Source organism: Vicugna pacos, chromosome 10 (genome assembly GCF_048564905.1).
Source record: "Vicugna pacos chromosome 10, VicPac4, whole genome shotgun sequence".
Taxonomy (NCBI): Eukaryota; Metazoa; Chordata; class Mammalia; order Artiodactyla; family Camelidae; genus Vicugna; species Vicugna pacos.
This window is the reverse complement of record NC_132996.1, coordinates 16,740,302-16,767,674: the sequence shown is the minus strand read 5'-3', so window position 1 is coordinate 16,767,674 and position 27,373 is coordinate 16,740,302. Positions and strand designations below refer to the sequence as shown.

Genomic DNA, 27,373 nt, shown 5'->3' with positions numbered 1-27,373 from the left:
TTTAAGACAGTCTGGCCATGAGAAATCCAACAGCATTCTGACGCTGACATAGTCATCCATTCCAACGGCAAACCCTGCCATCGCTAAGCAGACACTTACTACTAACTGTCTGCCCGGCATTGCCACATGGATGGCCAACAGTCCTCCCGAAGTCCCCAAGTCCTTAACCAAATGAATCTGCTTTTCCCTTTTTCTTCTTGTAAACTTTTTAACCTCTGCTGTCCTCCCTCCCTCTGTTACCTCCTTTCTCCTGGACTCAAAACTGTCCAGTCTGCTTTGACATCTTTCTGTCATCAGCCAGTGACAGCCAGTTGGTCTCCAAGTTCTGCTGATGTGACCTGCTTTCCCGTCTGTTTGATGATCTTTGTGGCCATTGCTACCACCTTAAGAGCAGCCCATCCACCTCTCACTTGACCACTTTAGTGTTCTCCCAACTGGTCTTTCTACTCTTGGATTCTCCCTATTGCATTTCGTTTTTCCAAAGCACACCCAGGTTTGTCATTTTCTTGCTCCCAAACCTCCAATGGCTCCTGATGCCTATAAAGCAAAGTTCAGACATCTGCAAACTGATGTTTAAAGTCTTTCATGCTCTACTCCCAATCTGCTCTTTGAGAGTCCCCTTTATCCACTTCACGCTCCATCCAAACAGAAATACTGCTAGTCTTGTATAAGGTTTGTACTTTCTTGACTACCTGCCATTTTACACCTCAATCCCTGTATCTCCTCGATCCAAATCCTACCATCCTTGCATGTTTCGAGAAACAGTTCAAAAGGCATTTCCCTCCATGAAGCTTCCCTTCTGGAAGTTATCACTCCCTCCTCTGAATTCCTATAGCAATTCCACCCTCCTCCCCCAGCACCTATCCCTCTCTTCCTTGTATTATAGTTCTATCTATTTTCTCATTTTTCATAGTAGCTCTAAGCTCTTTAGGGGCAAGTAAAGAGTCTTGTCCTCTTTGATTCTTCAGCACTTAGCTTGGGCCTGTGATGGGATATGGATTCAATAAATGCTGGACAATGTGATAGGTCCAAAACGGAGAGCAAATGACCTTCTCCGTGGGACTGAACTGAGACCTGGCATAGATGAACAAGTTCACAGAGAAGATGTTGCATCCTAACTTTCATGACCTCAATGGAGCCGAGTGAGGCTGGGGCCACTCAAGCAAAAGGGGTCAAAAGGCTGAGGGCAAACTTGAGTGGCATCCTAGGGCTGCAGTGCCCAGTCACAGCTGCCAGTGACCAACAGGATCCCAGTTTCCTTGTCTGGATGGCTTTTACAACTCAGCACTCCTCTGTATTTCAGATGACTAGGGGGAGAGTCAGATGACCAGGGGATGGTCTGCCTAGCTTCTGACTTCCTACCCACCTCCCTTAGCCAAGGTGGACCCAGTGGGGCTGACCCAAGGCTGATCTGAGCATCACGCCTCCTTGCTTGCTGTGGCTCTGGTTCCCTTGGATTTGGAGCTCTGGGCGTGAGCTGCCCACAGCACTGTGTGTAGGTGCTTTCCCTCCTCCTCCTGTCCGCTCATCCTTCCCTTTTTCCTCCTCCTCCTCTTCCTTTCTCTCTCTCCACAACATAATAATGCATAGTCCGTAGTTCCACCCCTCATGAGCAAAGAACCTACCCTCTCAGCTTCTTTGTCCAGAAAATGGGGATAAGGCCCCCTGACTCTTACAGTGTCGTTAGTAGGAATCAGTGAGTTTATGTGTGTAAAGTATGTAGCACAATGCCGGCGAGGTGGATTGGTGATGTGCTACCAGATCCCTGTTTTAGGAACAAAGGAGTTATCCCCCAGCCCATCAGCTCACTTTGGGAATTTCCTCAACTGAAGAGAAGCACCTTGACCAGAGTCACACCCTATTCCCAGGGAAGCAGCCTGCAAGCAGTACCTGATGGACGTGGGGGTATCAAGTCCCAGCTCAGGATGACTTTAAAGGGCCATCCCCGCTCCAGAGCCTCCTCACGCGCTCAGCTGAGTCTTCCTTGGGCCCTCACTCAGCCCACGCTCTCCCTCTTCTCTGTCCTGCTTCCTTCCCTTCCAGAAGTGTTTATCCCAAGAGTGCCCCCTAAGATGCTAATCTCCATCTCAGAGAAGGTTTCCCAGGAAATCCACCTCCTGACACTGGGTACAGAGTGGGGTTTAACCCATGGTGGGTGTGTACTTGACAGACAGGCACCTGCACTAGCGACTGGTCCAAGTTTAGAGGCTTTGTGGCTGGTGCCCAGAGGCAGGGGATGCTCTCTAGGCTCCACTACCTGGAGCCTCTCAGCACCCCCTCCCCAAAGCTGTTGGGGCTGGGATGGGGGAGATATTTAGGAGCTTGGGAAACTGGTGGGGAGGAGGGCTCTTCTGAGCCGAGCCATCCTCCTGGCTCCAGGCAATGGACACTGTGGGAAAGAGTCAGAAAAGCCATTCTCACTCCCCTTTGTGATTTATGCTGGACAGCTCTGGGCGGGCCAGGCCGCCCCGCCTCTGAGCAAGAGGGGCCCACAAAACTTCGTGGTCCCCCCCGACCCCGCCCCGGCCCTGGGCTTTGGCCTCACTTCCCTCACAGCCTGCTCCTCTTACATCTCAGTTTGCAGTTCTGCTTTCTGGCTGGGGAACCACGGAAAGTCATCTTTATCTTGCGAGTTGATTCAGAAGCTTCTCTGAACCACCCTACCCCTCCAGCCAAGCAGCCAACAACATCAGGGTCCAGAGACACCCGTGTCTGGAGAAACTCCTTCTCCCCACTCAGCAGCTGGGGAGGGGTGGCGCAGCCGCAGGGCTCCGGGTGGCATCAAAGCTGACCCGTGGGCGGCTGCGGGCATCACTTAACGTCAGTTTGCTCATCTGAGAAAAGAGACGCCCATAGCCATTCTCCAGGACCCTCCCCGGGTCCTTACTCCACTCCGATCACACTGACTGTGAGAATCCAAGGAAATAATGAAGGGAAAACCTTTACCAGCACCAAAGTATCATGTAAGAGATCATATGGAGTCATTCCCTGCCTAGGTAAGGAGACCTCCGTCTCTTTTTAAGGCAGCTGGAGAAAACACACCAATAAACAAGAAAAAGACAGTGGCTTGGAACATTCTGAACTTTTGAAAGGGCAGCCCGGGGGTGAGAGGGAAGGACCTTTCAGAGAAAGGCCAGTGATGGGGCAGCCTGATGGGTCCTAACTGACTTGTTCACATGCCCAACCAAGGGCTCAACATTCACAGCTCCTGGTTTCTCCAGAAGCCAGAAATCTAGGGTTTTAAAATTTAAAAGACATTTTTTTTTCAAATGAAATCTTGTGATTTTAAAATGTTGTCTCCAAATTCAAAATTTTCAAAAGTCACTGAGGGCCAAATCAAACACATCTGGGGACCAAACTGACTGACTGCCCTTCTGCGGCCTGTGATTCCAGGTGCTCTTAGGCCCCTGCCGTCTCTTCCCTGGACTGCTGTGTGCGCTACAGCTGCCTCGCCCACTCCCAGCAATGGCCATGTCCGTGTCCTTCAATGTTGTACAGACTTCATCGCAGGAAACCCTCACAACCGAAAAACAAAGATCAGAGAGGTTATCTGCACACACAGCAGGTAAACGGCAGATTCAAGACCAGAACCCAGACCTGTCTGACTGCAAAGCCAGAGAAGATTCTTTGCCATAGTTTCTGAGACTGACCTCTGAGTGTCTCAAAGTGAAATGAGGGTAAAGGGTGGAGGGGAGGAGGTGGCCCCAGGCATTCACTGGTCCAGTTTGGGGTACTGCAGGCTGAGTGGTCAGCCAGTCACCCCATTTGCCCCTTGTCCCCGGGCTCTTCTCTTCGGCAGCACAGACACAGTCTACTGGAATTGTTTCTGGGCCAGTCTCTCTAATTAGACTGCGAGCTCCTTGAGGTTGGGCCTGTACACCCTCTCTATCCCCAACCTCCCAGGGAAGTCTTACGGAATAGGCATTTCCTTAATGGTTGCTGACCACTACTGAGTTAGATGCACCAGCCCAGATCTGTTCACATAACTTATGCTTTTCCTAGAGGCTCTGAACGCCTTGCTCTGTCTGAGGTCTGCTTGAGTCCCACCTCTTCCAGGGTGACCCCAAAGCCCCTCCTTCTCTTCCTCGAAAATCACAGCAGGTGCTGTCTCCATCTCTCTGGTAATCCGCACTTAGTACTTGGAAGGCTCTCAAAATATGCAGGTTCAAGTCAGTGGATAGCAGCTGAGATTCTATTTTGAATTCATATCTTGGTTTCCCAACTGGAGTGAAGCAACTTGGGGTCAGGGTCTGTGTTTTTTTTCATTCTGCATTCCTCGAAGTAAAGCCCTGGGTACAGTTTTGTAAGCTGTGCTCTGTAATCCAGCCTGTAAGCCCCTTTCCAAGCCCCTGGGCCAGCCTGGAGGAAGAAGCGCCTTTTTCTTACTGGTTAAGTGGGGATGTCTTTTCATCATTCTTTTTCCCTCCCAGTAGCCTGCACAGAGGCCCCACACATGTTAGTGCAGACCCCACCTCTGTTCCCGACCCAGTGCCTGGTACCTAGAAGATGGTTTATCATGTCCATCAACTGAGTTCACTCAACTCAGCAAGCACCTACTGAGCGCCTACTATGGACAAGTTTCACCATGGCTGAACTGTCAGAAAGGTGGAAAGATCAGCGTGTCAGACGTCAGCAGCATGTCCACACAGGGCAGGCTGGAGTTAACTTCCCACTGAGCGAGCTGGCTTCCCTTAATGTGCTCAAGATTTTATTACAGATTCACCCTAGACACACCCTAGAAATCTGCTTCTTCTGGGACTGGGACCAAAACCTGCAAGGCCATGGCCTGCATGTAACTGGAGTGTAAGCAGGTAAGCAGGAAAGAAAGCAGAGGGCGCATCACACCCAGACAGAGATGTACGAATTGAGCTCTTCACTGAGGCCAGGACTGGATCCTGAGAGCCAAGGTCCTGCCCTGCGGACTGTGGTTCTGAACGCCACTATGCCCCTAAGAGGGCCAGAAGCGGGTGGGTCACAAAGAGAGGTAGGTAGAGAGAAGCTATCCTCGGTGCCTGCTGGGGAGAGGTGGCTCAGGGAATTGGCAGGGACAGAGAGAGGGAGGGCCTGGACAGCAAACCACAGGTGGAGTGTCTCAGCTCCCAGCATCGCCCGGAGAGGCACATACACTGGGCTTGGTCAGCTCCAACCCTCCCCTGCTCGTGTGCTGGAAACGCCCTCATCAAGCAGCCAGCCGATGTTCTACATTTCTGCTTCACCCATTCTGTCTACAGAAGTGACAGTGGTCTTAGATGCCAGAGTCCTTCAAACTCTTCCATAGAAGTCCTTATACAGGACAAGATCTGAGGATGTGGTCAGAGGCTAACAAGTTTCCACAAAGTTGCACCAGTTTGACATTCTATATTACATCTTGTTTGTTATATAAAAAATATTTTCTCCTTAAATGTTCTAAGTAAAATCAATGCTCCAGGAAAAAGTGTCAGGTTCATTTTGTCACTCTGTATACACACCCCTTCTCCCTGCTGAACACACACAGCTGTGTACACACAGCTGTGAAGATACTGTTCATCATAAACTTCTTCTCTTGGATAAACTTCTCTTGGTGCAGAAGGTCCCTGCCCTCCATCTAGATTCTCCAATACCTAACTGTCCAAACTCTACCCCTCAATTCAAGGTCTTGCTCCAGTGTCACCTCTCCCATGAAGTCTTCCCAGATTCCCCTCAGGCTAAGAGTGATCTCTGCATCTCTGAATATCCCCAGCTCTTTCTGTGTGCCCCGTTTATCTCTGATCAAGTTCCACTTCTTAGTCTTTTTGTGGCTCTTAGTTTCCTCATGAAAAGTCAGCTACTTGAGAAGAGGGTCTACGTCTGATTTTTCCCTGCATTCTCCTTGGAAACTAGCAGTGTATACTGAGAAGATACTCAATCTATGCACTACTACTACTACTACTATTAGTAATAATAATAATAATAATAATAATAATAATAGTAATAATAGTAATAATAAAATTTTACGTGGGTGCCTGGTTAATGCAATCTTTTACTCCGTGGTACATTTGTGCTTGGCTGGAACTGGTCCATGGTCTGGGCCTGGGGAAGGGAGGCAGGGTCTTGCCTTCAGTGTTGTAATGGCCCATTTTATAGCTGAGAATGACTCTAGCCCAGGCTGAAAGGATTCATCCAACAATCGAGCAATAGCAAAGAAAACAGGATCATACCTTAATATCATCTTCTGGCCAAGAGTTCAGCATTGTTGCAAGATGGCCCTTGTCATGAATGGTGATAAAGAGCCCACTGGGAAAAATAAAACACATACACACAGAGAAACCAGTCAGACCAGGAAAGAGCAAAGGCCACAAGTCCTGTGTATCATTGCATCATTTAATTTTGCCCACAGACCTGGGCCAAAGGGGTCCCTCCCCTAAGCCCCAACAGCTGGGAGAGCCCTGCTCTGGTTTTCCTCCAACTGCTCCTCTCCACAGGGCAAGGGGTCCACAGGGCCGTGGAATGTACCCATCTGGAGCCTGTGCTCACCACAGCCTGCGCCCCCCACTTCCTCCCTCTAAACCAGGTACATAGGACCCTAGAATTCTCTGACTGTGTGGCCCCAAGGCTGCTTTCAGGGGCAGTATGGGCCTCTCCTCTGGGTCCCTCCTTCCAAGGAAAGACCACACTGCGGTGAGTGGGTCCCCAAGCCTCGGGCTATGTCTGGAGCTTGGATCGCAGGTTGTAGCGTCTAAATGCACAGACACATGGCCCTCGCAGTGGGGGACGGAGCTGGGCACAGGCAGAGGGGTAGGCTTCCAGCTGTGAGCCAGTTTTCTCTGGACTTCTGGAGTCTGAGAATTCTAGACTCAAAGTTGGTCTTCAGACCAGCACAGAGATATACTTGCAAAGGTAGGAGGATGACACATATTTTACTTAACAGTTTATCAGCTTATCTTGGAACTTTTAATGTTTAGACCTAAGTATGTGGCTCTGAATCTTCTGTGCTGGGATCAACGGTGAGAGAAGATGGGTACCTGGGGTGGGGAGGTGCGAGTGGTGCAGGGGATGGCGTGGGGTTTGTGTCACTTCTTTCTTTTCCTTTTTTTTTTTTGGTCCAGCACACCCAAGAGAGAGGCTCCTTTTACTTGTGAAGTACCTGGGGTCAAATGCTCAATCTGTTTTTGCCAGTGAGAGAGGGTTGAGGAGAGTAATTCCCAGTTCTCAGAGCCCTGGCTAAATCCTAGAGCACTTTCAAAAAACATTTGTCATGGCTTCATGAGGTGCTTGGATATCGTGACCTCTTTTTTTTTTTTAACACCTTTATTGTGGTATGGTTCCTGTACAGTAAACTGCACTTGTTTCAGATGTACAATTTGATGAATTTTGATAGATGTCTACACCCATGAAACCACCACCACAATCAAGATAGCTAACATTTCCATCACTCCCCAAGAGGTGCAATTTTCAAATTCCCAATTTATCCCTTCCCACCCACTCTGCCCCCTGGTAATCATAAGTTTGTTCTCTATGTTTGTGAATCTGTTTTGTAGATAAGTTCATTTATGTCCCTTTTTTTTAAGATTCCACATATCAGCAATAACATATGGTATTTTTCTTTCTCTTTCTGGCTTACTTCACTTAGAAGTAAGTGAAGGTCCGCCCATGTTGCTGCAAATGGTGCTATTTCACCCTTTTTATGGCTGAGTAGTATTTCATTGTATACATATACCACATCTTCTTTACCTAGTGTGACCCTTTATTTAAAACATTCCCCTGTCAGTACTGTTAACACCCATGGCCCTGCTCTTTGGTCTCACCAGTCTTGTAAAACTCTCACCCCTGAGGAAACCCTCTTTCTATTCCCTGTGCATCTCCACCAGGGCCGCTGAAGGCAGATGGAGACAATCTTACCAGGGCAGTCAGGGCAGACTGATGGGCACCACCATAAATTCGTCACTCTCAACCCATGGAAACTGTCAGTGCTCACCAGCTTCTGTTCATTCCTCTAGTGTCTCTCTGGTCAAAATTCACTCTTTTCACTCTTTGCAAAGACTGTTTAAAATTTCTGTGTTCTCAAACCTCCAACTGCCTCACCTTTCCCCCCACCTCCCACTGCCCTAATGACCTTGTCTCTGATGTCACAGGAAGCATTTCTGTCAGTTTCCCACCAGCGAATCTACAAACTTCTGCATCCATAGCCAACCCCTTTGTTCCTCTTGTTCCAATGAAAACTACAGAGCCTTGCACTGTTGATTATACCTCTTCTGTCATTCTCTCTACTAGATTTTCTATTAATTATCCATCAGCCCTAAAATATGCCTAAGTCTATCATCTTAGAAACTTCTGGCTTCTGGTAATGACAGAGTGATGTGGATAGAATACCTTTTATGCAGGTAACATTGATAAAATGATTAATTTTTAAAATAATTTGTTATTGTTATGCTAAAAAATTTGGAGATATATATTTCATTAACTAAGGCTATGGAGGTTGGCTCAAAAGAGGCAGAAACTGCAAAGGAATCTACCTTTGAAAGCAGGAGTTATACTTCTTGAGATTTTCAGCTTTCTGCGTGAGGGCGGTCTAATCCACAAGCAATCTGGAGTAGCAGAAAGCCCAAGTCTTACTAGCTTGAGGTGTCAGAGAAGTGAGTTGCAGCTGGAAGAGCAGTCAGGATATGAAGGGGAAAATTCTGGGAGGGGAGGAGATTCAGAGAGGATGAACTTCCAGGTCTGTGTATAAAACCCGCTCAAGTCACTGGCTGACCATTCAACTGTGCACACCCAAGGGCCTGGCCCAAAAGAGCTGCCGCTGGAGGCTGAAAGATTTCAACTGCTGCCAGTGAGAAGGGTCGGTTTGGAATTTGAGTCCAGCCAAGTTAACTCCTTCCTAGAACAGAAATTACTCTTCTGAGGAACAAAACAATCCAGAGTTCAGAGAACCCAGGGTACAGAGAGGTCCCTGACAATATTCCTCTTACTTTATATATGTTAGACATTTTCCATAATAATAAAAAAAAACAGTAAAAAACACCACTGAACCCCAAACTGTTCCTGACTTCCAAATTCCTTGCCAAGATGGCTCTTTCTCCCTCCTCCCTTCCATCACCAAGCTTCTTAAAAGTCTTGTCTACACCAGCCAACTCCATTTTTTCATCTCCCCCTGAAACATGTCTTTTCTTAACATTGTGCTGCCAAAGTGCTCTTGCCAAGGTCACCAGTGACGTCCACATCCCTAAATGCAACGCAGCTTTCTAGTCCTCCTTCCCTTCTGCTTCTCAACAGTATCTGACACATTTAATCAGTCCCCACCCAACGCCTGGCTCCGGGGACTGCACTCTGTTTTCTTCTACCTCTCAGGCTGCTCTTTTTCGGTCTCTCATGCTGCGTTATTGCACTATTAGGTGTTAAGAGTTCCTCAGAAATATGCACTATCCCATTTTCCTTCTTGCTCTTATTCTTTCTCTATATGATCTCATCAGTGCCTAAGGCTTTTTGGCCAGTGACTCTCAAATATCTGTAGACCAGAGTTTTTCACCGTTGGCACTACTGACGTTCTGGGTTGGACAGCCCTTTGCTGTGAGGGGTGGGGATGTCCTGTGCACTGCAGATTGTTTGGCAGCGTCCCTGGTCTCTACTCACTAGATGTCAGTAGCACCCTACACCCCTCTGTGACAACCAAAACCAAAAATCTCTGTAGACTTTGGTAAATGTCCGCTGGGGAGCAAAGCTGCCCCTGGTTTGAGAGCCACTGTTCTAGATCTTTATATTTAACTGTTTTCCTGACATCTCCCTTTGTATGTCTCAAAGGCACTTAAAGTGTAACCTGTCCAAAACCAAATTTACAATCTAAACTTGCATCACCATGACTCAGACAAGACAAAACAAAACCCCCAGACAAACCTGTTTCTCTTCTGTTGCTCCATTTCTCAGTGACTATTTCCCCCATACGTCTAGTTTAACAATCCCCCAACCCCTGGGAGCATCCGTTGACACTGTCCTCTCCCCTTTTACACAGCCCATTGCCAAGTCCTTCCTCTCTCCTCTATAATTAGCTCCTGGCTCATACACTTCTTTCATTCATAGCACCATCTACCTGGTCCAGACTCCCAACAGCTCTTTCCTAAAGTGCCACTACAACTTTGTAGCATCCTCTCTTGTCTCTACCTAATCTATTTTCTATACAGTAGAAAGAGTGATGTTCTTGAAATCAAACCCTTGGTGTGTTATCCCTTGTGGTAAGTATCCTTCATGTCTTCCCATGGCTCTTAGAATAAAGACCAAAGTCCTCACATGTGTGGTCTGGCCCTTGTCAGCTTCTTCACTTCATCCTACATCATTCTCCAGTCATTGGCCGCACTGGCCTCCTTTCCATTTCTCCATGTGCCATGATTTTCTTACTCCAGGGCCAGTCCCCATCCTGTTACCCTGCCTGGCACACCCTGCCTCTCTTCACTCTTTGCTTAGTTAATTTCTACTTATTCTTCTGGTGATTTCCAAGTCAAAGCTGGGGCTCCTTGTTATATATTCTCAAAGTATCCCATCCCTGCACACACAAACCCATTACATTTATTTGTGTGGCTATTTGGTGAATATCTTTCTCCCGTTAGAGTGTAAGCTTCATTGTGGTAAGGTGAGCATTTATTCTGTTGTTACTGCTGTTCACCAGTGTATGCACAGAATTAGTCCATCATAGATACTCAGTACAAAATTTCTGACTAAGTGGAGAAATAAGTAAGTGAACTATGATGATGATTTAAAGTTGAGAGAATTAAGATGAAAGATGGCTGAATAAAGTGGGAGTGAAGGAAAACTTTCCTGTATGCGATGGTGTATCAAGCTAAAGGGATCACTGCGCTGGGCTGGGTGGTGCCTGTGGGGAAATGCCTGTGTGAAGGCAGCAGACAGGCCAAGGGGAGAGGAAAACCCCAGAGCCTAAGACGTGGGAGCGGCGGGCTCTTTCCACTACGCTGACTGGGGGCAATGTGGGTCTTAACTTACTCATTACGTTTGAAATCAAGTTCCAGTCATTTGCTGCGCCATTTTGAAATGACCATGGGACACTCAGTCGTAACAAGACAAAAATGAAGCCTCAGATTGGCGTCTTGTTTCTTAGGATCATCTCTAGTCAATTTGAGTTTAGAAAAATCACACTGTGTTGATAAATGAAACTCAAGGACCGCCCTGGAGGAGCAAAGCAGTCACAGGCAGGCATCCTGAAGTTTAAAGAGTGGCACCTGCCTTGGTGTCAGTAGAAGGGTAAGTGGGCCAAGCTGAGCCTTAAGCCTGGTGCCTTTTAAGAAACCACCTTCTCTATCTCTAAACCAGCTGCCGCTCTGAGGAGGTCTTGCTAGAGGGTGTGAATCTTCACCAGCTTCTGTTTTTCCAGAGCTGCAGCTCTGATAGCCGTAAGCAATTTCCTCTCAGGTCGTCCAGAGCCAGTCACATGGAACAACAATGCTAACAAGGAGGCCAATTCTTTCCAGCTGGAAAAACCAGGTCCCAGCCCAAGGCTCCCTGATGACTCACCGAGTGACCTTGGGGAAGTCATTTATTCACATTAATTAATCCCAATGACGTACTTCTGGCCACTGGAAGCTTTTAACCTTGACCTGTTCTGGAAATGTCCCTCACCCAAACAACTCTCAACACTGCCCTTACCAGATAGAGGCTTAGTAATGATACTCAGCAGAAAGCTCACAGGTCAAGGGGTAAGATAAAGGCACTATTTCAGAACTCAGCAAAGCTCTGATGTGATTAATTCAAAACACAGAAAAAGTGTGATTATGGAAATAATCTGGTACCTTAAAATAGGCTCTCTTTGTTGAAGATAAGAAGAGGGAGGAGGGACACAAAATGACTATTTTTACGTTTAAATTTGAGCTACTAAAATTTCAGAAGACTCCTTTTTTCTTTTTTTGTACATATAAGTTTATGCTCTGCAGAGATCAAACTGCAAAAAATAAAACCTTTTGAAATGTATTAACAGCTTTTAATAACTTCTCAAAGTGCATTTCCATCTCTTATGTAAATTGTAGCTACAGATGATCCCAAAAGGATTGCCCTGGATGAGGATTTTGAGATATCTAGTCCAGAGACCTCACTTCATAAATGAGGACACTGAAGTCCAGAGAGGTCAAATGGAGAACACGACTCCAGTTACTTCATACCTTTGTTATAAGGGTCAACTGAAGACAATGCATATTTAAAGAGTTCATTATGGAGTCTGCTGGCATGCAGTAATACCCAACAAATGGCAGCTCTTAGCGTTGTTGAGTCAGTGCAGCAGTTAGGAATGCAGGCTCAGGAGTCAGACCTCCTGGGTCCAAATGCTGGCAAAATGCCCAGTGAGGTACCTGACTCAAATGAAGTGCTCAGTAAACGTTAGTAGCTAGTTATTAATTTGCATTTTAAGAAGAATTATACCAAGTCAGTGGGCATCTTTGTCAGAAACCAAGATTGACAGGTATATGTGTCTTCGGTGAAACAGGAAGGCAGTCAAAGTTTGGTAGAAAATCCTGCAGTATGTGGGTTACTGGGTTAGGGCAGAGTAGAGGGTCTTGGGTGATGCACAGTTGGGACTAAAAGTTTTCCATGTTCCCTGCAAGAGCTAGTGGTATTCAATGAGGGTGCGCTCAAGGGCAGCCTGAGAGGGAACACAAGGCACAAATGGGCAACATTAATTAATTAATTCAATCATTCATTCATTCACTCACTCACCTTTCATCCAACCATCCATCCATCCATCCATTTATCCATCTATCCATTCAATAGACTTTCGAGTATCTCAGGAACTCTGGCCCTTTACGTACATTATCTTAATTTTCATACAACACTCTTACATGGGCAACATCATCATTCTATTCATGAGATTGAAAGATAGAGATATGGAGGTAGAGGTGGGATTCAAAAACACAGATCTCTCGGATCCTGGAAAGGTGGCTCCTTTTGGTGTGGGATTTAGGGCAAGTCACTTCAACGCTCTGTGTCTTAGTTTTCTCTACAGTAAAGTGGGAACAATGGCTTCTCCATTATGGAGGGACTGTGAGGATAAAGGAAGGCAAGTTCACACAAACTCTGCACACTGTAAAACCCTGTAGACATGTGCATCTTAGTATCTGTCTGACTTTGCCCAATATGCTAAGTCTGTGAGGGCGTGTTAAGTGTGCCTGTCTCTCTGCTTTCCTGGCATCCCTTTATGGATGAACGGTGTAGTAATTTGGGTGCCGGGGAGCTCTCTGTATTCCACAGCTGGGTCTGTTTCACTCTTCTCTCCATGAGAAGGAGCCATACCCCCCAAAACGAATGCTTCCCTGTGAGGCACTGCCTCTGAGAGCTGGGTGTGATGGTATCATCCTGTTCCGAGTAACAAAAGGAGGCAGGAAGGTGGGAAGATCCAGGAAGCTCTGGGCTGGCTCTGCTGAGGCGAAGAGGCATTTCCAGCTTTTGAGTGAGTTATAGGCTGCCCCAGGGATCCCAAGGGGCAGAACATCCTGCAGTGAGCTAATGTAACCTGAGCATTCATCAAGGCTAATGACTCCTCTGAGTAATTAGAGGAGAATGCCCTTCACTGCTCCTGGTGCTGTGAAGATGGGCATCTGGGCCAGAGGCACTCATGGGAATCTCTCACTGTTAATAATAGTCATTAACTGGAACAGGAGAGAAAACAAAAAATAATTTTAGCTACTGATTACTTCCCCCAAGTTTTTCCTGTTTACTTCAGGGAAGCAATTTTGGAACTTGAGGAGAGAAAAAATACATATAACGAATACAGCAAGGTGCTAACCTAATGGAGTCAGGGCTTAAATGAATGCATACCCTACTTTACATAACATACAGAACATTCTAGAAAAGTTGTGAGTAAATAAAATATACCTAAAACTACATTGTACGTGTCCTCAGGCAGTTGCTGTTTAAAGGGAACCTGAGGAGAATTGTTCAGGAATGTAAATCACTGTCTCCCGATTTACAGCTTTCACTAATTTGGATTTTCCCACTTAGTTTCTAGAAATGGAACCCAGGTTCCTTCTTAACGATGTCCTGATGTCTGGACATCAGGGCCCGAGAAGGAGGGGCCAGAGAAGGGGGGCAGTCCCTTCTTGCATGGAGTTTTGGGGTAAATGTGTAGACCGGGAAGGGAATGGATTTACGCTTCACAAAAACTGAACATCTACTCTATTTTTTCACATCCTTAACTCATTTGGCCTAAAAGACATACTTGTCAGGGGCTGTTCATCGTGCAGCAGGGCTGACCTGACACTTTGGGGTGGAAGTGTTTAAGGGCCAGTATATGATTCACCATCTTCTCTTTTTCCTTTGCCACCTGTACCGTTCCGGACGAGGCTACTTTAGTCCCTGGTCCTGGAGAGAGGAAGGCGCCGAGCACAGCCCCCAGCTGACTTACCGGACATGATGCAGAAACGCAGGATAAGCTTTAAGGATTGTTTGTTCCGTAGCATAATCTAGCCATGATACATTCACTTCCACAAAACCTTCCAGAGATGCCCATTACGGAAAACGAGGCGCGGGCGCTCTGGGTAAAGTGGAGGTGAGAGTTCTCCTTCCTGGTCTTCTCCCTACTCCTCCTCTCAGCAGTCAGGGCTCCTACAACAGACCTCAGGCAATGGCAGAGGGGAAAAGAATTCCTGGTTGTAAACGGGGCTACAGCACTGTGGGTTAGTAACTGTTCTCTAGAAGAGTATGACTTTAACGCCTGTCCCCTCCCACTAGACTGCATGTCCTACGAGCGCAGGAGACACCTGCCCTGTTCACTGCAGTAACCTCGGGGCCCGGTATAGCACCCAGCACAAAACAGGGGCTCCGTAAACAACATATGTGCTGGGTATGCTGAGTGGTTCAGAACGAGGGTGCCGACATGAGACAGGGCTGAGCCTTTGTTTTTTTCAGTTATAAACTGTGTATATAATAGCACCGACCCCAAGGTGCTTCTGTGAGGATTCAGTGAAATAATAGATCAGGTACGCGGCACAGTGCTTGGCATGTGGCAAATGCTCCCTAAGTGGTGGCTGATACCAGTTACTTAGGCTAGAGAGTGATAATATCTTCTGGGTGAGAGAAAATTCCAGGCCAAGGAAATCAAACAGTTCTGGGTGGAATTGTGTCTGCCCCCCAAAATTATAATGAAATCCTAAGCCCTGTGACTTGTGACCTCTTTGGAAATAGGGTTATTGCAGATATAATTAAGATGAGGTCATTAGAAAGGACCCTCATGCAGTATGACTGGTGTCTTTATAGGAAGAGGAGAACAGAAACACACAGGGAAATGCCTGATGTGTGGTGATGGAGGCAGAGATCGGAGTGACGGATCTAAAAGCTAAGAAGGCCAAGGACTGCTGGCAAACAGAAGGAGCTAGAAGCGTCCAGGAGGGTTCTCCCCTACAGATTTCAGAGAGAGCATGACTCCGCCGACACCCTGATTTTGGACAGGTAGCCTCCAGAACTGTGAGATGATAAATTTCTGTTGTTTTAAGCCACCCCATTTGTGGTATTTTGTTACAGTAACCTTAGGAAGCTAACCCACCAACATCCTATTTTTGTGGAGAGGCCATGAGCAGTGGTCACACTTCCTTCCCTGTACCTGTCTTAAAACTCAATCTGTTAGCATTTCATAAAGGCAAGCGCAGGTGAGGTTTCCTCTCTCCAACAAAGGCCTGTAAATTACATCACTATCTCCAGTTTCCATCAGAAGCCAGAAAATCCTCTTGAATTTTAGAATTCAGTTACATGAGTAAGAAAAACAAAGATAACGTTAAGTTAGGAGAATGTTCTTTCTTTCTTTTTTTCTTTTTTTTCTTTGAGAATGTTATTTCTTGAGACAAAGACTCTTAACCCTTATCTCCGCCTGCAGAGGAGGGACCCTTAGAAGTTTCCCAAAATAGATGGGGAAAAAAAAAACCCAACAAAACCCACTCAAAGAGAGGACATTCATTCAGGTTTCTTGGCACCAAGTCCAACAAAAAAGGAGGACTTAATTAAAACAGGGTCAGTGACATCAGGCAAACCACCGAGGCCGGGCTCAGGAGGAGGGACGTGAACTTTCAACTTCCGAACAAAGGCTCGCTGTTGCCACGAAACCATCATTCCGCACATTTTTGGCAGGAAGCGAACCTGTCCTCTGAAAACACGCAAGAGGCTATTTTTACAGCCCGGCAGCAGCCTCCCCAGCTCAACGGCACAGCACGAGGAAGGAGCTCCGAGAAGGCCCAGCACCGGGCGGGCGAGGCGGAGCCTGAGGCCACGGCCAGGTAGCCGGCTGTGTCTGCGAGGAACTTGACACTCACGTTGTCCCCTGGCTCTGCGGAACGTCCTCAGGGGAGTGTGAATAAAGTGGGGGTGGCGGCTGTTAGTGGGAGGTCACTCACAACCCTTCTTTGGTTTTGGTTTCCATCTTGAGGAACCTTTTGATTATTTTAACCCACTGTACGACCAGAGCCAATTTCCTGAACCCGGACAGCCCATCCTGTTTCCCTTTCTGTCTCCCTTTGAGGTGGGCGCATATCCTCTCGATCCGTGGAAGCCCCCTTTCCTTCTGACCCGCCCAGATAACCAGTGCGGTGGAGCGGGCGGGCCTGCGGAGGGAGGCACAGAAGTGTGGCCCGGGGCTGCGGCCCCCGTGCCTCCCGCCGCAGCCGGGCCTCGGAGGGGGCGGGCCCCCTGGAGAGCGGGTGCTGGAGGGTAAGGAGTGCCTTGCCCCTCGTGTGGGCTTTGTGCCTCCTGCTTTAGGCATCCAGCGCTGTCCTGGGCACGTGGGGAACAAGGTCGAATATGACTTTACCTCTGAGCCAGTGGGGTTTTCTGATCTGACCAGACAAGGGGGAAAAAAACCCCAGTACAATGAGTTATAACTGAGACATGCAGTACAATGAGTTATAACTGAGACATGGGTGGAGGACGGGGAGAACCACAGAACAGGCAGGCCCAGGACGGCTAAATCACCGTGAGAGAGCCGCAAAGATGGCTCTCTAAACCCCCACTCTATGGCCCTTTGGCCCTCCCTTTCTACCTTACCTCCTCTTGCCGCTCTGGGACAGTTTTCCCCAAGCAGACCTGAAGCATCTTAAGAGTAGGGGCCACATGCTTCACCTCCATTGATTTCCATGGTTTCCCAAAACAGCCCTATAAACACTGCGTCCACTTCTGAAGGCGATCTCTGAATAGATTCCTTTCTCTCCTTCCCTGAATGCAGGAATGCAGCAGTTAGGACAAGGGCACCAGAAGTTTTTCCACTACTGTATCCACCTATGTGAGTTTGGGAAGATTATCAGACCTCTCTGAGCTTGCTTCCCCAACTGAAATGTAGATCAGGTAACCTCTAAAAATCTGTGATCCAATGACATAATCTAGCAAGATCTGCAGATTAGACCTAGATCAGGTGCAAGAGCATGAGTTTGCAGCTAGACAGACCTGGGCTTAAATCCCAGATCTAACCCTTATTCGCTGTGCAACCTTAGCAAATTACTCACCTCACTGTGAGTCTCAGTTGCGCATTACTAAAATGGGGCTCTGTAGAATAATTAATTTAATAACTAAATCCATCTTGCTAAGCTGCTATGAGCATTAACTCAAATAATACCATGCTGGTTACAAGCAGCCTCTGGGTAAACCTTAAGTTGGAACCTAAGAGATGTTTCTCAAAGGAAAAGATGTTAGTTCGTATCCAAAAGACAGAACTTCATGCTGTGGTTCCCAGACAGGATGACGATGCGTCTTGACACAATCATTATTTGTTTTCCTCTTCACTCTCAAAAACACATTGATCTACAGGTGCTGCCTATCAGATGCAGCACTGCCAACATTTGTTGGGAGCCAACTATGGAAAGTCAGGCTCATCTTTTTGGTGGCATCATTCTGAACCCTTTCCCTGTGTAGTAATTTATTTTAACCCTACTCATGACACAAAGCATCTGTGCAGTAGCTTATAGCAGCCGCAGTATTTTGTTCTCCATGACTTTTTAGGACAGTCTACAGCATACCCTGTGCCAGACTCTGCTGAGTTGGTGTTGAACCCAGACAGAGGACGGAGCCTTGAAGGCTGTAGACCTGTAACCCTCAGGCTGGTCTTGGCTCCGTGAGGGCCTGATATTTGGCCTCAAGTAAGTCATTTCATTTTTACCTTAGTTGCCACGTGTAAAAGGTGGGAAAGAGAGAAAGAGAAGCAGCCAACCTTTATTTGGCTCCTCCTATGGTCTTAATATGTCTCCAAAATTCTTATGTTGAAATTCTAATGTCCAATGTGATAATATTAGGAGGCGGGGCCTTTGGGTGGAGCGCTCATGAATGGGATTAGTGCCTTTATAAACGAGGCCCTGGAGAGTTCTCTAACCCTTTCTGCCTTGTGAGGCTACAAGGGCACGTCTGTCACCAAAAGAGAGTACTCAGCCAACCATACCTGTGCCCTGTCTCTGACTTCCAGCTTCCAGAACTGGAGAGATAAATTTCTGCTGTTTATAAGCTACCCAGTCTAGGGTATTCTGTTATAGCAGCCTGAATGGACTAAGACAGCTCCCGCTGGGAACATTTCACAAGTGCTACACCATTCACTCATCACCGTGAGTCTGGGAAGCGGGTATCGTTCCCATTTACACCTGGCAGCACCGAGGCTCCACGAGGTGACATCGCTGAGACAGAAAGCAGCCTAAGCTGCTCAGGCATGCAAGTAAGAAGCCACTGTGCCTTCCTGTGTGTCTTGTTGCAGGTTCAGGAGAGAGCTGCAAAGCACTAAGTAAGCCCTTTAGAAGATAGGCGTCTATGAGCCTGGAGAAAAACGGGAATAGGTTTCTAATTGTTTTGCTTTCTGGAATTTGCAAATATCACATGTTGCTCCAGTGTCTTTGATTATGAGATGCTCTTTGGCAGGATAAAATTGTTCCAGTTGAATTCCAAGGGGTAGGGGAATTTCTCCATCTGTTCTCCTTAAATAAGAAAGATCCTGATAAGGTGTACAAATAGCTGAAGAAGAAAGTGTGGTTTTCATTTTTTAAAAAAAGCATGCGTCCACGGAAAGCTGATGAAGAAAATTTCCATCATATCATTAGCTGATGGAACAATTTATAATCAGGAGGGAAAAAAGGCCCCAGAGATGAAAACTTCAGCTGAAATTGACACCCCTGTCCAAATAGCAAATCACTTCAGAACCTGAAAATTCTAATTTTGCAACTCACAGATGCTTCCAATTAGAACAGGGAAGGTTAATGTGGTTTCCTAAAACGTGCCAAGAAAACTCAGACGGAGTTGGTACAAAGGAGTTTCTTTTTCTACTGAAATATTTACCCCTCCAAAAACAATAATCACAGAGGCTTCAGGCCCCGTTTTCCTTGAGAAGTCACACTTTACACTCTTCATTTTCCTTTACAGCTGTGAACATGGCACAGACCCACACATGCCTCCACTTTGTAAAACAAACAAACACCTTTCTGCCGTCTAGCAAGCCTTGAGTTAATCTGGGTCTCTGGGCAATAAGTTTTTGGAACGTGGCTCTGTTCTAACACGAACTTCTGATTTATCCAAGCAAATAACCATCAAACCTGAGAGTCTGAAATTGCTCTCCCTCTGACTCAGAGGCCCTGCCAGTGAGTCACTTGCTTACAGGTATGTGCAAGATACAGCGGGAAAAAACATCCTATCTTTTTCCAAAGCAGCTTTGAAAAGGAGTCCCACGTATTTTTTTCCCCCGAGCCATAAATCTCTGTAGCCTCCGGTTGAGAAACAGGCTAGGAGTGCAGGACCCTGTTGAGACCCACTGAAATGGGCCCCTAAGCCAAGGACAAGCTAAAACTGTAAAAGCTTGGATCCATTTTATGCTAGCATTTATGAGACAATTTTCTGGGCAGACATCTGAGTCCTATCTTGAAGCAATTTGTAAGCGGAAGACTCTGCCCACTTTAATTTATCATATAAACATTTCTGGAGCTATCACTGCATATTAGTCATGAAAGCTGGAATTTAATAAAAGAGAACAGAATGCAGGTTTCGGAGAGGACAAAAGTTCACTGGGAAAACGTACGTGCAAACCTCAGGGACACTGATCGCTGGAAGCAAATGCAAGAGACAGCTAAGAGCCTGGAAGCAAATGTTTGAAAGGGCCACTCATCAGGTGTAATTAAGCTGGGGATCTGGGGAGGGGGTTGTGGGACATTTGGCTTAATTTGTCATTTTGACTGAGTTTAGCCTCCAAACTATAAATCTCTTTAAAGGAAGAAATCTCAGAAAACTCAAGATCAGGAATGTTCAAAGCCATGAAATTATTTGTTCTGAAATGACGGGGAAGAGAAGTGTGATTCTCTGATCAGGAATAAGTCTCAACTGGATCCACTCAATTCAAAACACCAGGGTTATTGTGAAGCTCATGAGCATAGGCTCAAACAGACTTAGGTTCAAATCTCAGGTCTTCTGGTTAATAGCTGAGTGAACCTGGCAACTGACTACATTTGAGCCTCAGTTCCTTCATCTGTAAAATGGGGATAATAAAACATTTCTAATCAAGTTGCATGTGACAAAGCAGTTAGTAGCATGCCTGGCACATTTAGTAAGTGCTCAAGAAATAGAAGCTATTTTTACTACTATTCCATGTGAACTATCCTAGAGAATCACTGGTATTCCAGGCTTACCATTAGTAGGAGAATGTAATGAGTAAAGCTAAAACACGTTGACTTGATCTGATTGTGTAGATATGAGCTATATGCTTGCAATATTACTGCTGTTTCTCTGTTAGAATACCTCGGGTCTATACACCTAAATTCTAAACTATTAGATGACAGAAAGATTAAATCGGGATCTCAATAGTGACCTGTTCAGGAGACAGTGCTAGTATTAGCACTACTATAGGGGGAGAGTATAGCTTAAGTGGTACAGTGCATACCTAGCATGCATGAGGCCCTGGGTTCAATCCCCAGCACCTCCACTTAAATAAAAATAGTGCCACTATGAAAAATTTTTACTCTTATGCTGAGGAACACAGCAAGTCCAGCCTTTCTTTTTTATTGGCTGTGTAAGCCAAAGCACTCATTCTTTTTTTTTTTAATTTTAATTTATTTTTATTTTTAAAATTTTTTATTTAAAAATTTTTTTAATTTTAGTTTTTATTGAGGGGGGAGGTAACTAGGTTTATTCATTTTTTAAAATTTATTTTTAGAGGAGGTACTGGGGATTGAACCTAGGACCTTGTGTATACTAAGCATTGCTCTACCACTTGAACTATACCCTCCCCTCAATTTTTTATTTTTTGTTTTTGCAAAGCACTCATTCTTGAATTATTTCAACAATTACTTATTATTAGACCCCATGTGTAACAGGCACTTCTCGAGGCACTTGAGATATTTAGTTAACAGACAAAATCACTTTCCTAATGGAGCATATACTCATTCACTCATTCATTCTGGTATTTGGGAACTGTCATACCACGAGTTAAAGAAAGGGAAAGGACAAAACTATAAATATGAATAAGACACTGACTGACAAACTCCATCCGATAGAGCAGAAAATGATGGAGCAGATCTGTAAACTACTGGATGACAATTCAGTAAGTTCATTAACAGAGTACTAGAAGAGGCCCCTGTGGACAGACAGAAGAAGGAGAAAAATATTCTGCAAGCAAGAGCGTGGGGACAGAGACTAAGGAGGTGGCAAGAGATGAAGACATCTGGGATGATTTGAAAGGGTAAGCGGTAATTTGCACGGGGTAAGATGGGGAAAGGGCATCAGGAGAAGCGAACATGTGCTGGTGTCTGCAGTTAGGGAAGCATTTGGTAGAATGTAAGATTAAAAGATGGTACAATGTATAAAAGGAGCTTACTGCAGAAACTCAACTGTTTTCAATCATGGACTAATTGAAGTGTTTTTCTGTTTGTTTTTAAACTAGGACTAAATAGAAAACAGCCTTTATTTTCCCCTAAGTTTTCCCATCAGATGAGAACAGCTGAGTCAGCTCCTGCTTGAGCTGGATTTCTGATGCTCTGCTTGCCCAGAGCAGACGTTAAGAAATTATGGTCCATGTGCTACCAATATAGTCCATAAGTTTCCTGCAGGATAAAAAGTTGTGGGTAGTTTTAAAATGGAGATTCTTGTGCCCGTTCCTGACAAAATGAATCAGTCTTGGGAAAGGGAGCTGAAGTCTGTAATTTTTTTTAAGTGGACTCTTACGAAAGTTTAAAACCACAAGCCTAGGTAGAGGGTTATTCTCAACAGCATCCCCACCCCCTTTCTGGTTTGATAATCAAAATCATTTAAGTATCTATTTATCCTAGGCAGTACTTCACCCAATTTTGCTCTACTATTACTTGAATTCAAATTTCCTGCACTGTCACAGAGAGAAGTTTCTCTGCTCACTACTGCTCACTCCCACTCCCACCCCTATATGATCCAAGGAGGTTCACTCCAGCTTCATCTATTCTTCTGATCAGTGAAAGAGTTACCATGACAACCTCACATCTCGGTACCTCCTCTTGGCTGCACATGAGAAGTACCGCGGGCTCACGCAGGTCCATCCTGCACCGGCAGGCAAGGGCACCCTACGGCACCTCATTTATAGTGAGGATTGGACATTGTTTTTAATTCTTCGGAACCAGAGATTCTGGAAATGCAGGTCATGGTCTCATTCCACTCTCACTATTGATTTCTTCCCACTTGATAGGCCTGGATTTGGAGATACAGTTATTTTGCAAATTATAAAGTCGGTTCTTTAATTATCCCAGTAACATAGAAACTCTTTGCAATTCCTTTTACCTCCCCAGTCTGGCTTTTAAATTCAATTAAATTCCAGAAACACTTAGTTGAGTGTCTACTATGTCCCAAGTCCTGGGCAAGTCTTTCTCCTGCAGATTCTTAAAGGAATCAAATGCAATTTTACGCTGATGTTCAAAAATTAAGACAATAAATTTTACACCAAATTGTACAGTTAAAGCTCTTTGTCTTTAAGGAAGGAGCCATTCATAACAGAAGCTCACTCTCAAAGATCTATTAGAAGTCACCAGGAAAATAAGACTCCAAGTTTCTTCTGTCCATTGATCTTACTCTTCTATCTATTGATCCTCCCATCCATCCTTCCTTCCATCCAACGAGGACTGTACCCAGGCTCTGTGCTGGGTGCTGGGTAGCCAGTGGTGAACTAAATTTTTAGTGGCCATATAAGGCATTGAACCCAGGACCTTGTGCATGCTAAGCACGCCTTCTACTACTTGAGATATACCCTCCTCCCTTCAGATGTACAATTTGATGAATTTTGATGGATGTATATACCTATGAAACCATCACCACAATCAAGATACCTAACATTTCAATTACTCCCCAAGAGGTGCAAATTTTGAACTTACTGTATTGGAATTCACCCTGAAACGTCAAAATGCTCTATAAATATAAGTAATAATTATGAATTAAGCTTGATTCAGTGGTGGGGGAACACCTGTCTATTGCTCTGCACAGCTTAAGGGAGTACAGAGGTAGGAGACATGTGTTCTGGTCCTACCGTTCCCACTGACTTGTACCCCTGGTGGGAAGGGTGTCATGTCCCCTCTTGGCCGTGGTTTGAGCTGGCTGATTTAGAGCTCCATGACAGCTGAGGCACTGCTCTCAGCTGTCCATAACGGAAACTTTGACTCAACTGGCCGGAAAGAGGAAATTTACTCCACATAACACACAGCCCAGGGGAAGGTGGATCAGGATTTGTTTATTTACTGGCTCAACAGAGTCACCAAGGATGCGGGCTCCCTCTGTTATCGTCCTTGGCATTACAGGCTGTATGCTGCAAAGGAAGACAAACCTACAGAAATGCCAAGCTCAGTGGTCTCTGAAGAGCTAATCAGTTCCCTGTCTTTACAGACAGGGCCTCACCTAAGAGTTCCTGGAGAGATGTGACACTTCAAAGTCCTCTTAGGAGGCAAATGTCTCGGCCTATCTTGGAACCCAGAGCGGGGAGTCGTCTGGGAGTTTTGGGGAGTGGGCTTCAGGGGGCACACAGGTGATGCCTGTATTGGCTGTGCAGAGGGGTGGGGTATGAACTGTGGAGGCCTTTAAATATCCTGACACCAACTCAAGGGCATATCATTGGGAGCAGGAGCCATGAGATGCTTGGTGTGTCCTTGCTACATGACTAAAAGGCTCTGCCTGTGCAGGTGTGGCGACCCTGCCAAGGTGCACACCGTGGCCGGCTTCCCGAGGCCCTCTAACCCAGCCCCTTGATGTGGCCCCTCTTTACCCCATCTCCCTGCAGGGACTGCAGCCAAGACTGATACACACAGGCTCCTGCAGATACCTGTTACTAATTTCACTCAGTCTAAGGAACGTGTTTGCTTAGCTGTCCTTTTGGGGAGGACTTATATGTAGACACATGACTCAGAAATGCTGAGTATCGGTGATGCAGGACTAGAGGGAGTTCCAACATGGAAGGAGGAAGCAGCCTGGAACAGGACAGACTCAGGTTTGAATCCAGCCGCTTACTAGCCCCATGGCTCCAGGCAAGCCTCCCACTACCTCTGAACCTCTCCTCTGTGACATGGGGACAATAACACGTCCTGATTTCTTAGGGCTGTTGTGAGATTCAAAGAATAAAGGTAACGTGACTATCATGGTACTGACCACTCAGTAGAAGGAAGCAGTAGCTACTGGTATGACCCAGCTCACTGCTCCAGCTCCGGAGCCCAGCCTCATCCTTCCACGGCTGTCACTGCACCACGACGCAGTTCACATCTGACAGTGCATCCTCCCATTTTCACCCTCACAGCCCACTGGTCTCCATGTACTGAGCAGGACCCTGTGGGGCCTCCGCAGGGCAGACCCCTCCCGCATATCCTCTGCTGTAGCTCCTCCCTGAAGTACTTAGATGACAGTACCTGAGACACATTTCCTAAGTTGTTTTGCAGATGCTAAAACCATCACCAAATGGAAGAATTAACCACTAGATGACATGAGCTCATCTGGCACCACAGCTCCCAGATCTACTGGCGCCTAAAGATTGATAACGTGAACCCCTGTGACACTGCCCTGTTACCTCACCCACAACCAGAGAACTGTGCACAAGCTGATCGCCTGCCCTGGGACACCCCACCCTCACCTGGCCTTTAAAAACGATTTGCTGAAACTGACTGGGGAGTTTTGAGTGTTTTGAGCACAAGCTGTCCTGAGCTCCCTGCTTGGCACCCTGCAATAAATGCTGCACTTTCCTTCACCACAAGCTGGTGGTGTCAGTAGATTGACTTCACTGCATGCAGGTGAACAAACCCTCTTTCTCAGTGAACTGTGTTTTCATCTTCATTTCTGCATCTCAGACCCTGCCAGGCTCTTGTCTCGTCCTTTAGTTAACACAACAGCACCCTATGGGTTCTCTTCTTTAATCCTCCAAGAATTATCCTCCCTTGAAAAATGCTTTTGGCATAGCTCCCCTCTCAGAAGTGTACTGTGATCCCTGATGAACGCAACCCAAAGTCCTTACCTCGCTTGGCCTCACCTTCCCCCCACCTTGGTGGGCGGTCTCATACACGCTCCCCCCAGCATGGTGGTGAGTCTCCCACCCTGGAGAAGCTCCATCCCAGGGAGAAGAGGCTCAGAAGGACACGATGTGCGACAGTGAGGACGCACACTCTGGAGTCTGGGTTCAAATCACGGTTCAACCATGTACTAGATGTGTAACCTTTTCCAGGTATTTAACTCTCAATGCCTCAGTTTCTTCTTCACGAAAATGGGCCTAACATCACATAACTCAAAGAGACATGGTAGGGCCTGAGGAGAGGGCCTGGTGCACTGGAAGCTCTGAATAAATCAACATGAGCCACCAAGGTGATTCAAACATCCCCTCAGGAAAGGCACTGCTGTCAGCTGTCCATAACGGAAACTTTGACTCAACTGGCCGGAAAGAGGAAATTTACTCCACATAACACACAGCCCAGGGGAAGGTGGATCAGGATTTGTTTATTTGCTGGCTCAACAGAGTCACCAAGGATGCGGGCTCCCTCTGTTATCGTCCTTGGCATTACAGGCTCGTCCCTGAACTGTTTCCCTCAAGTTTCCAGGCAGACATGAGAACGTCCGGGAAAGAAGGAGCTCCTGTGATGAGAAAGCCTTTCCAGAAGTCCTGGGGCAGACTGCCCTCACAGCTCTTGGGCCAGAATTGTCATTGGCGATTGGCTGGGATTAATTAGGACCCACTGCTTGGTGTGGGGAAGGGTCAAGACTTCCTCAAAGCACATGGCTATCTGGGGGAAGGAAGACCTGAAAAGAAACCTGGGGTTTTTGCTAAGAAGGAAGAAGTGTCTCCTACATTCCCCATCCTGAGAGGCTATGAGTCTTGCTTGTTCCACCCACATGTCTTACTTACGCAGTTCCTCCTGCCCGGGACTCGTCCTACAAATCTGTGTATGCCGGGGACTGTGCTGGGCCACGCTCCCACCGTGAATCAAAACCCTGTTCTCAAGGTTTAGAGCAAGAACCAGTAACTCAGGGGAGGGATTTCTTACCATGATGAATTATCTCCATATTTTCAAAATAAACTGGACAATCCATATCACGATTTACTGACTGGCTTATGTCATCTTAGAATTGCTCTTCTCCTCAAGGCCAGGGACCATGGGTGAACTATTTTATTCCATTTGGGTCTTCCATGTACTTACTGGTGGCGAACCATAAACATGGTGCTTAATCAATGCCTGTTGAATGGAATCTAATCAGAAGACAGTCTTTAAGTGCTCTCTCTGGTAGGTGCCTGAAGGTACCAAGCTTGGCATCATGGGAGACACAGGGAAGAGCACAACACAGTTAATTTCCCCCCCGAAGCTTGTGGTCCAGGAGAGGAGCTCATATGAGAAGCTGTGTGAAGTTAGAGAAGTCCGTCTTCCACCACCCACGTTATTTTGTTCGGTTAGCTTTTTACTTGCTCTGCTCCAGTAACCTTCTGGACAATGCTGATGCCACAGTGGGGCACCCTGCCTGAGCCTTTTTTCCATCACTAAAGATAGAATATTCTTGATCTGTTCATTCCCATCCCTTTTCCTATTCACACAAATCTCTCCTTCCTAAGTCTCAAGCCCACTGGTCTAGGGGAATGTTGGTTTATGATTCATCTTTAAGAAAGCAGTGCATAGATAAAGCTTTCAATGTTACCCATCCAGGGCACACGGGAAATGTGGGGGATTCCTGTAGGCACAAGAACATAAATGTAACAATGGATTTTAGGGGATGGCCAGCTGGTGCTGGGGTTCTTTTCCAGCCAGGCAGCCTTCACTTTTCTTCAAGAAATTCTGCCACAGTGATCCTTTACTCTTCCTCTAGTCTAGAACCTTTCAAAACATTTGCACTGTTTTCAGCATCTCTTAAGAAGCTACCTTTGGGGACTAAGCTTGAGCAAACACAAGCTTTTATTTTTATTGATGTACAGTTGATTTCCAATATTATATAGTTTCAGGTGTACAACATAGTGATTCAGTAT

The 27,373-nt window shown here is 46.3% G+C and overlaps 1 protein-coding gene and 1 long non-coding RNA gene across 7 annotated transcripts in view; one reads left to right on the top strand and one right to left on the bottom strand.

The window, feature by feature from the left end:
• The window catches only part of ME3 (malic enzyme 3), a 168,412-nt gene that overhangs the window by 52,749 nt on the left and 88,290 nt on the right, over positions 1–27,373 (bottom strand). For all 6 annotated transcript variants that reach the window (XM_072969037.1, XM_072969034.1, XM_072969036.1 and 3 more), the window contains one exon: positions 6,177–6,252. In XM_072969037.1, the coding sequence (XP_072825138.1) occupies positions 6,177–6,252 (76 nt within the window). The remainder of the gene's footprint in view (positions 1–6,176; positions 6,253–27,373) is intronic.
• Positions 17,207–26,452, top strand: LOC140698946 (uncharacterized). Its single transcript, XR_012076957.1, has 4 exons — positions 17,207–17,268; positions 17,920–18,056; positions 21,435–21,619; positions 24,816–26,452. It is a non-coding gene; the product is annotated as an uncharacterized lncRNA (long non-coding RNA).